General features: G+C 36.2%; 1 protein-coding gene across 1 annotated transcript; it reads right to left on the bottom strand.

Moving 5' to 3' along the window:
- Window positions 1-827: 827 nt before the first annotated feature.
- OTUD6B (OTU deubiquitinase 6B) lies at window positions 828-8,652 on the bottom strand. Its single transcript, XM_005422887.2, has 6 exons — window positions 8,502-8,652; window positions 7,332-7,427; window positions 5,629-5,941; window positions 4,110-4,171; window positions 3,411-3,517; window positions 828-2,909 (listed from the first exon to the last, which is right to left on the bottom strand). The coding sequence occupies exons 1-6, from the start codon at window positions 8,640-8,642 to the stop codon at window positions 2,825-2,827; spliced, it is 804 nt and encodes a 267-aa protein (XP_005422944.1). The 5' UTR covers window positions 8,643-8,652; the 3' UTR covers window positions 828-2,824.
- Between the last annotated feature and the right edge of the window lie 2,316 nt (window positions 8,653-10,968).

The following is a 10,968-nucleotide window of genomic DNA, read 5'->3' as shown; positions in this document are numbered from 1 at the left end:
GAGAACTATACAAAAGTGCACAAGGGACATCACTGCTTCATTGTATTTTATGTAATTTCTTTCTTTAAAAAAATCCTTGAACTAATTTACTATCTAAATAGTAAATTATTAGATGAATGAATTTACTTCTTAAATAAATTATGACAGGTCTGCACTCCTTCTGGCTGCCACCCACCTCCAACCCTCTTTCTGGGGCTGCCTGCAGCCCACACAACTGGACAGGAGAGCAGAGACTGGTGCAGAGTAAGTGAAGGGGACAAGGACAAGCACTAAAAGCCACACGTAACCACTGTTCTCCACAACAAATACGTTCTTCCCTTTCAGAATATTGTACACAATTTACTTCAGACCACTAGACAGCTTCCATCCTATTCATGTGAGTATTCCTGCTGGCAACAAATCTTAATTAATCTTGCAGAAAAATACCCAAAAAAATACCCTTTTCCTTAAAAGAAATAGCAGCTGAAGAAACTGAATTACAGATAAAAGCAAGGAAAGCTACTGAAACACACTTGAAGTAGTGTTACTCTGCAGAGAAAAACGTAATCTGATAAAAGTTAAGCTGAATTGTGAGAAGACCCCCGAAGTTCAACAGGATGTTCAAATACAGTTTTTCAGAAGAGCCCAAGTTTAACTGCTAGAATGCAAAGGATCAGTTCAGTTCAGAAACAACTTCATTTCACATGGAGTGAAGCACTGTCTGCCTGAATACAATCAGTTGCTTTAGAATTCATATTACAATAGGATCCTAAAACTTAAACAGGTAAGCTTACTCATGCTAGGAAATAAGTGAACATTTGAGTATAAAATAAAACTGACCCCAAAAATATTTGCCACAAATAAACCAATTTATTACTTTTTGGCAAGTCCCATACAGCATAAGCAAGGATCTTTCACTCACTATATTAAATTATTTAACTTTATACAAACTGTAAACATCTTCAACATGACAAACTCTTGGTACAGGTGTTCCCCAATTCTGGCATCTTTTCTCTCTGAGTTAATCAAACAAGACTGAAACCCAAATAAACCAAAGAACTGTGTATCTATAAAATGCAGCATGTACATTTTATATCAATTCTAAGCAGAGTACTTTTTTATTATTTTTAGTGAAATTTGTTATGGCATTATGAATAGAAACATTTTTTCCATGCTGTTGTATCCTATTTTTTGTTTGAAATTAAAACCATCATTTTATACAATCAAGGTAGTAAACCAATTTTACAGTAAGCCAGCTGGTTTGGTATATAAACCAGCTATATTTGTTATACTATAACAGATAAATAAGAATGTAAAAACTCCTGATCTGGTTAATACTTTGTTTTCCTGCAGGCATCAGCCTAAAGAACTGCTTGTCCAAAAACTCCTGCTGTAATTATCTGGTATTTTTTTACCCCCTCTCTCTCAAAGTGCTTTAATCCAGACATAATCTGACCCATAAAGTGATCATTTATCTCCCTCTTAAGTAAGAGCAGATTTTTCTAAGTTCCAGGAATGTAAGTCTGCAGGCTAGCTTTATTGAAGGACTACAAGATACAAACTGTTAGGTCATAATCTTCAAACCAGGGCAAAGATGTTTAATCTTTTCATGAACCACTTTTCTCCAAACCAACTCAGCAGCAGTAAAATACAGACAATACTATTATTGACTAAGTCTTTTTAAAAATTAACAAAATCACTTGTTAAAAAACATTTTCATTAAAATTTTGGTTTCAGTATGTTCCTCATTTTGAAGTCACATTTACAGACAACAATCTATATTTCTAATGTAAAAAGTCAAACCATATTAAAACCTTTTAAGTCTCTGTGCATCATAACAAGCAATTAAAATAAACTTAATTATTTTCCAGATCACCTTTAGTTACTGATAAAACCCAAGGTGATTATTTCTACAGTTTGTGTGCAACCAGCTGTTTTAAGCATTATAAAATATCACACTTTAGATGACAAAGTGCTTAGATCAGCAGATCCAGAAATTATAAGTTTAGATGAGTTTCACTGCTTCAAGTGGGGACACTGAGGAGCTCTGTAAGATTTCGGATTCACCGAAATGCACAACTGAAAGATTATGGAGAATGAACAGTGCAGTTAACTTGCACTGACAGTATAATGTACAGTGCAGTAACAATGCACAAGAGTTGAATTCCTACTGTCAACTCAAAAAAAAGCCCCTACATAGACCCTTGGTAAAAATCTTACATGAAAGTGTTTAAAAAGATTGTGCAATTCCTTCAGCCAAGCCAAGATATTCTGCTGCTGGATTTACCTCCTCATCTTCTCTGCCCAAATAAAGAAGGGAATCAATACTACACTGTTGAAATTAGATCCTAATAGGACTACAGAAACACTACAGATAATATTCCATAAGCAAAAATACAATCAGTTCTTTCAAATGCCTGAACTCTTCCATTATCATGACAGAAATAATGGAACAGGGACCTTCAGGTAACCTTAAATTTTCAGCAGAAATGCAGATTAACCAAAACGAATTTCTACTACTTGATATTTTCTCTGCAGTATTGGGAGGAAGCGCTATTGAAAAAAACCTGATCTACACAGCCACCATTTTACAGAAGATCTTCTAAACATAATTAATACCAATAAGTTCAAAATATTGTTGTATGGTTTTGGTTTGGTTTTGTTATAAATCAAGAGCCCTGTCTGATTTATAGTCAAAACTTGCAGGGTCTTGTATTTTGTTCGTTTGTTTTTTTTTTTTAATTTCTAATCCATGCCATTTACTTTCCAGTCTTACTGGGAATTTCCTGGAGCCCAACACATCACGATGCAACTGTTATCCATGTGAATGTACAACTTCTGTATGCTAGCTGCTGTTCTCTGTAGCAGTGTCTGTTAGAACTTTCACAGAATTGTAATGTTCTCCTAATCCATAGGCATGCCTCATATACCTAAAAAAAAAGTTACAGAAATAGTGTTCAGTTTAACAGAAAGTATACATCATGCCAAACAGTAACAGCACTGGAAGACAACTGAAATAAAGCCAAGTTTTAGCAACAAAATATATAGGATCATTACACAGAAGAGTATTAATAAAGACAATTTTTAATTCTGGTGACTTCCAGGCAGTTTGACAAATACCCTGAAGAAGGAAAAAGGCTTTCTTCATCTTGTATCAATGCCATTATAATTTTGCAAGTATTTACCAGGTAAAATGACCTTGCAGCATTCTCTAAATCAGTGACAGATACACATCAGACACTGTTTAATTACAATTTCTCCAAAGTAAGTGTGTCAATCACAAACAATTTCTGACCTGCACAACCATTACTCAAGCAGTGTTTCAACATCAGACGTGTAACAGAAAATAAAAGAGCAGATGAGAATCAAAGCTGAGCCCTCTGTTACAGAAATAAGTGCACTAAATTTAAGTGATAAAATTGGATACTTACACAAGCGTTATTGGTTTGCCTGAATATTCTTCACCAACAACAATGGGAGGAGAATCCATCTGCACTACTTCAATAGGTGTTTGTAAAATGTGTGACAAAGCCCTTAGCTTTAAGGCAAAAAAAAATTTAGTAACAGGATTAAAGACAATGTAGGTAGGAGACAGGAAGACTAGGCATTTAATTTTAGCAGACAGTTCAAGCATAACATTAGAAATACTTTCAGAAATTATGCTTTATTAAAATAACCAAAAATATTTTAACTTTCAAAACTTTAATTGAAAACAATTGCCTTAATCATTGTTTAGAGGATACAACATTGGGCTAGCTTCATTAATTTGCTAACTCTTCTCTCATAAAAAATAAGACAAACTAAAATCAATACATATTTTTTGAAGCTTGAGTTCTTGTTTACATGACAGCAACCTAACAATACACCCCACTCATTGTGTCTGTCTTTCTAATGATATTTATACCACATAAATTCACTAACTTGCATGTCGTCAAATACATCAGAACAGTGGAGCACCATCAGAAAGATGGTGGGAAAACAACCTACAACCACAAGATAAAGTTCTTAATAAGCTATTTATGACTATGTTTCCTTATGCCTTCAGGTATTCTTTCTAAAGAAGCCCTTTTTTAAGGTGTATTCACCCACTTCAGAATTTCACAAATAAAAATTATTAATACAATACTTACTTCCAGCTGACCTCCCCATGCAGCTGTATTTGCTATATCGTCACAGTATTTCTCAAATTCCTCTGCAGGAAAAGACAACATTTAGTATTTGTCTTGGTTAAGAACAAGCAACTGAGGAAAAACACTGATTGTGCAAACTAGAGGCAGAAAAGTACAAACACATTATAAAGGAAAATACACTGAAGAAAAGCAGAGAAAAACAGTTGTTAATAAAAAAAACCCAGACTCATTCTGTTTTGAAAAGAAAATTTCAGACTGAAGAGAGGGATAAAAAAGAGTATAAAAAGAAGTTCAGCTAATACTTTAATTTTTTTATTCAGTGAACAACAGGTAACAACACACATGAAATTGCATACAGTTTCCTTCATGTTAAGTTTCAGAGGATGTTTAGAAACTTTAGAAAAGAATGTGACAGCAAGTAGTATATCTAGTTCTTAAATTAGCCAGATGTCAGGTATGTTTTAAAAATCTTGCAACTGCATGTAGGTAAACAGCTGGCTAGGATTTACTTAAATTTCCAGATTAGCTGCCTTGTTTTTAACCTCTGAAGTATTTATTCTTAATAGTTCCTCTGTAAATAGCTAATCTTTTCAGATCATGTTCTACAGATACCAAGTTTAAAGTTTGTAAATTACAAACCCTCAAGCTTTTGAACCTTACAGATTTTAAGAAACAAGAATCTTCAGATTTTCTGAAGACTGCTCAGAATGACTTTTCATTCATTTCCTTTATAACAGATAAGTACAATTCCTTGTTGCTGTGCAGAATTTTATTCAGTATTCTCCTGGGACATATTTAACCTGTGACATTAATCGCTGTCAACATGGGAAAGACAGCACCCAGTGACCACATGAAATCCACAGCAATGCCTATTAAACAAATGTAGCATTAAGTTAATGAAATTCATGCAGTCATTTCTGTGGTGTTCAAGGCATAAAGAATAAATCATATATTGCTCAAATAAGAGGTACATAACTCCGGTTTTACTCAGCCTACACTGTTACTTCACACTAAGGCTCTTTATATTTTTTAATTTAGTCTATTTGTAAAAAATGGTCCCAATCTACTTTGCAGTGAAAAAAACAAGACAGAATAAGAAAATGCATCTATTCAGACTATTATAAAATAGATTTCATTGAATTTCACACCCATTTTAACAGCTTTCCTGCGTACATTGAAAATACCAATATAAAACTTGACAAGAAAACCATTCCAACCTGCTAGACAAGCTGTTTATGATAACAAAATCACATCCCAGAATGAGTTCACATCATCTAGTAACCAGCAAGTTCTGTTTCGTTCTGGTTTTTTTTCCAATGGGGAATAATATTTCCTAGATTAATTTAAAAATATATATTTAATTAGAGATCCAGGTGTACCAAGTTTCATAGCAGATCATAATTCTGTGTTCCATGGAACACAATAAAGTAACAAAGTTACAAAAACCATAAAAGTCCTAATTAAGCTGTAACTGAGACTGAGATTTATCAGAAAGTTATAACTGTTTTTAAAATCTTACCTCTGCTATACATGTCTCCAGTATTAGGGTTTGTAAGAAAAGGCAAGAAGTCATCACAGTGACTTTGCATATACTTTGCTGTTTGGTTCCTCAGAGTTGCAACAGTCCAGGAATTTTGGTGATCCTTGAGCTGATCTTCAATAGCTCTGTACATGCAGTGGCCATCTGAAGGGATTTGTTTAATCTCTAAATGCCTTGCTGCCAATAGGCAGGCAAGTTTCTGACTTTCAAGATGTCTAGCACCAGTTAAATTTTGTATCTCAGCTTCAGCTATTCTTTCTTCTCTTTCTTTCTCCAAAGCAGCTTTTTTCTCCTTAGATTAAAAACACACAAAAATTACATCAAATGTTAAAATTTAGAATATGCCCATACGGTTCTTGGCTTAGTGCTTGCTTCTAGCTCTTCCAATGCTTTCTCAGTACATTCCTATCTATAAAATATTTGTCTGAATCAGTACCACCTGATTCAGACTGATCTTGGAGACCTCCTAAACCCAAACTTCAGCAAATGCCAAGCGACCAATATATCCTAACTGCCTCCACAGTTAACCACACCCGAAATTACATGACAAGAGAAATCTTAATTAAATCAACATGCAAAATAACACTTTACAAGACTTATATAAAGTCTATTAATCATAGTGCTTTCTTCAGGATCAACTATTTCAACACTCAAGTATGGGAACTCTTAATTAAACATCAGAAAATATTGCTCTTTCATAAGAAGTGTGAGATCTACCAGTTAAGTATACAACTGCATAATGGAGCTCGTGCCATGAAACTGAAACTCCCTCAGGACAGGTACTCTACATCATAAAAGACTGCTCCTAACCTAAAGGATGGATAAGAATGCACCTAGAGAATATTAGTTAGAAAATTACTTTCCTAGAATGTTTCATTAGTTCATGCTGATGTTAACATGGGAACAAGAATCAAAATAAATAAGCAAATAAACAAGGAAGCAGTATGAAGAATGATCTTTCCATTTTCATGCTTACAATTCACCACAAATCAAGACCAGACTGGTTTAGGCAATAAGAATATGGGCAAACTAGACCAGAGTTCCTGGTTTGCCTAGACATGGTGCCATGAATTATGAACATCCTTTTAACATGTTTGTAGTGATCATGTAACAGGGGATGAAATATGTAATAAAGCAGTGTTCCCCTGGCCATGACCCAATATTCAGGCAGGTACAATGACAAGGTTAATCCATCACAACATGTGATGTTTAACCAGATCTAAGCCCAACAGAACAGGACACTGGGTAGTGTTTCTTAACAACTTGATATTTTACAGAATTTCTGCAGTATTGATGTTCTTTCGTTAAATGTGTAAAGTACCACTAGTTGCATAATTTCCACATACTATTTTAATTCAATTACTTTACTTCTTAAATAATATTTTTAGCGAAAGTCTTTTTAAAATAATTTGCTTTACATAATTTCTTTTCTTATGGCTCCCATTTTCTGACCTATCCTGATACCCAGCTCACGGATGAGGGTAGAAAATTATAAAATTATATAAAATCCTTACATATCTCTAGGCAGCAGTTTAACAGATTCTCAAGGCATCCAGTAGGTACAGCATCAATACAGAATTACTCAGGTAATGTCCCCAGTAAAAATGTTTACCTTTGGCTATTACAATTAAGTTTAGCTGAAAATAATCAATATTTGCAAAATGTTTAACATGAAGTCATACCCGCCTCTTCTGTGCTTTTGATATTCGATGATGCTGAATCTGCTGCTCTACTCCTTCAAGCTCTATATTTGCAACCCCATCAGCTATGGAATCTGTCTAAAAGGAAAAAAAAAAGTTAAATGTTCTTATTAGTATAAAGAATAACAAAGATATGCATCTTCTGAAACAATTTTAAGTTTTCTTCCAAGGTATTTTTATGAAGTTTAACCACAAAGATCCATGGCATATAAGCCATCAAAATATTTCACATCCCAAACTACTGTCTTGCATTTTGTTACTTTTCTGCAGTCCCAACAGAGTTATGTGCATCTCAAATTTAAGTTGTATGTTCTCTAACATAGTGGTAAACACTGCTTACTGGCTGAAAGGAAAAGCTTTCCTCACCGTGCCAGCCTACGAGGTATCCAAACAGCCATTAGCAAGTTCTGTGAAAATTACAGCAAAAGGGTCCATCCTCTATATCAAAGCATAACCAGGAGTTGAAAAAGACAGAGTTGAAACTTCTCAAGAAAATGACAAACCTAACTCAGTAAATGTATGAGCTATACAAAAAGATCAGTCACACTGTTGACAAAATTGCAAGACAAAACACACTGGATGAGTCAAACACCTGCTGAAGGTTTCAATACTTGAGTAGCCTACATAAGATAACCAGAGGGGCAATAAAACAGTACCTTAAAAACATAATTCTCTAACATAACTGACTTACCCATGTAGCCTTAAAAGCAACACAAAATACTACTTGTGGTGGTGCACCTTTCCCCCTACTCTACATTTAATTTCTGTTACAGCTTGGCATTTGCATAATGATTTTCCTTGTATGCCTCATCCATGGATTCAGTACCAGAGTAAATCTTGCCATTGGATTCTGTCATGCTTTTGCAAATTTAATTAAACCTGTTCTGAAATATCTTTTACAGTGATTCTTTAAGCAACCAAGCCACTCTCACAAAAGAGCTCAACAACAAAAATCCCTCACTGTTACATGCCCCCTCTAGCATGGCCCATTTACAGTAATAGCTAAAGTGTTCCTAAGTTGAAAAGAGTTACTAATACTGTGAAAAAGAGGATAACTGCTTTGAAGCATTATTTCACCATAATTTTTGAAAGTTAAAAAAGCCCTAACACAAATTGTACCTGTACAACTTCAGCTGAAGTTAGGGCACCTACCTTATTCTGTTCAGGTGAAGCTTCCTTAAGCTGCTTCAATTCCTCCTTGTGCTTCTGTTCAAGTTCTGCCTCTAGTTTGGCAACTTCATCTGCCAGCTGTTTTCGTCTCTTCTTATCGTTCTTGGGAACAGCATTTTTCATGCCTTGAATTTTTGCTGTTAGAGAAGCAGTGTAATAAAACATTATTTCTTAATATATACTCGATGATCATTGCAGAAAATGATTGCAAGTCATACAGAAAAACTAATTTACAAACATCAACAAATCAGCATAATAGTTTAGCTGGGAGACTGCCAGCTCTAATCCTCATATTTTCCAAATAGCTATATTTTTTTAAAAGAAGCAAACAGGCTTTTCTTTTCTTTCTTTCTCGGAAGAAGAGAAAAACTTATGCCAGGTTACTAATAAAAATACATATGAACTTCATCAATGCAACAGACTTTGGCCTGTTGCCTTGAGAAAGATTATGTGGGTATCAAAATATCAAATCTCACAGGAAAGATGCATAATTTTTTAATCACACAAGCAGCAGACTAAAATTAAAAACTGAGTTTACCCATCCTTAACACCAAGTTTCTAAAAGCAAAATGGGTATTGAAAACAAAAAAAATCCTAACTTGATTAAAGCCCCTAAGTATTTCTAGGCTGTAAGTCAATGCTTCATTTCTAAAATCACAGAATAGTTTGGTTAAAAAAGGTGTCGAGTGGCTACCTAGTTCTCCCTCCTGCTCAAAGTGGGGCTGAATTCAAAGCTCCATCAGGTTATACTAATTCAGATGCACCTGAAATTAATTCAGGTGACTGGGCAGTCTCCAGGGATGGGCATTCTCCAACTCTTCTGAGAAACTTTTTTCCCCAATATTTAATGATTCTTGCTATGAAAATATTTTCCCTTATTCTTGCCATGAAGATTTTTCTTGTCGCCCTTCAGCCCGTGTCTCTAGTCCATCCTCTATACTTTGATGAGTCTGGCTCCACCCATTACACAGTAGAAACTAGAACCACATTCCCCCATAGTTTTCTCTTCTCATGTGTTCCTAAATGAACACTCCCCCTACCTCCGTCACTTCTGTATTCACTGTTTCAGAGTTACAGCAGCAATTATTTAACACCCTGCTTGCTATTCATCACCTGTACATTTTCCTGTCCTTCATCCTTGACTGACCCAATTGAGCTGAAGATGATGGCAATGATAATGAAACTTTTCAAAGGGAGGCAGGAAGAGGCTCATACTGAAAGATTTATGTCAAGCATTCAGCCCCACAGATGAGTAAGCTGAGTATGACAGAAAAGCAGCTTTGTTCATTAAAATTAACATAATAGAGGAGAAAGGAATCCAGAATGTAAAAGGCACACACAAATACACAGGAGAGAGTATGGGTGGTGAAAAGGGAGGAGGGGATTGTGGAGACAAGTACCATCAACCAGAGGTGCTGGATTTTCGGAGGTTGAGATACACCTTGTGTTAATTCTCCTAACAGCTTTGCTCTCTGGTAAACAGTTATCAATGCACATATCAGGAATGTATGTTACTAGTAGGCAAACATGTACCTACCTACAAGTCATCTGCCTCTCCCAAATGGGAAGAAAGGGACTCTGCCTTGCATATACCCCCTCCCACCATTTGGTAGTGGAGAGCTGCCATTATCACCTTCTCTAGGTGTAAAATCCCTCTGCTCCTCAGCCGCTCCCAGTGAAGGTGCCACGCACCCCGGCCACCCATGACAAATGCTTGATTCCTACGCCTCTTCAATTTCAACCAAACCTGAGGGAGGAACGGGCCTCTCAAAACAGTAAATTCCTATAGATTTAGTGACAGTACGCAAACTGACTCCTTTCTTCTTTAACCCTCTGATAAGAGGTTGCAGATGGGCCTATTTCATTACATACCAAAAAAAAACCAAACAAAGAAAAGGCCGTATCAATATACTAGCAATGAGAATGGCTTAACAAAAATGTTTTAACTATGAAACTCAACAGAATCCATCTATCAGACCTCTTTAGTTATAGGAATATAGTAATAGGGTAGGTCAAATGACGCAAAGTGTTACAAGTTTATATTGAAGCACGGTAAGATCATTCATTATGGATGGACAGGACATGAAAATTCAGTTCAGGTCAACTGCACTTGGAATGAAGAAACATAACAGGCTGGGCAGGAAGAGCCCCTATGGAGGCTTTTCAATCTAAAATGCCTTAAACAACCACACCTTTTTCAACTTGAAATCAAAGTACCAAACCGCGAACATCACGCCAATGGCCCAGCATTAAGTCACGGCTCCCGAGGCCAGGGCAAGGCGAGCTCCGCAGGCCGCCCTCACGCCCAGCGCTGCTCCCGGCAGTGCAGCCCGGCTGCCGCACCGCGGCCCGCACGCACAATTCGCTCCCGCCGTCCTCGTCCCCCTGCGAGGGCACTGCCAAGGCTGCTCCCTCCTTCTTCACAGCCGCCGCCGTCCCTCCCGCCCCT

Source organism: Geospiza fortis, unplaced genomic scaffold (assembly GCF_000277835.1).
Source record: "Geospiza fortis unplaced genomic scaffold, GeoFor_1.0 scaffold7, whole genome shotgun sequence".
In the NCBI taxonomy this organism is placed as follows: Eukaryota; Metazoa; Chordata; class Aves; order Passeriformes; family Thraupidae; genus Geospiza; species Geospiza fortis.
This window is presented reverse-complemented; position numbering and strand designations above follow the sequence as displayed.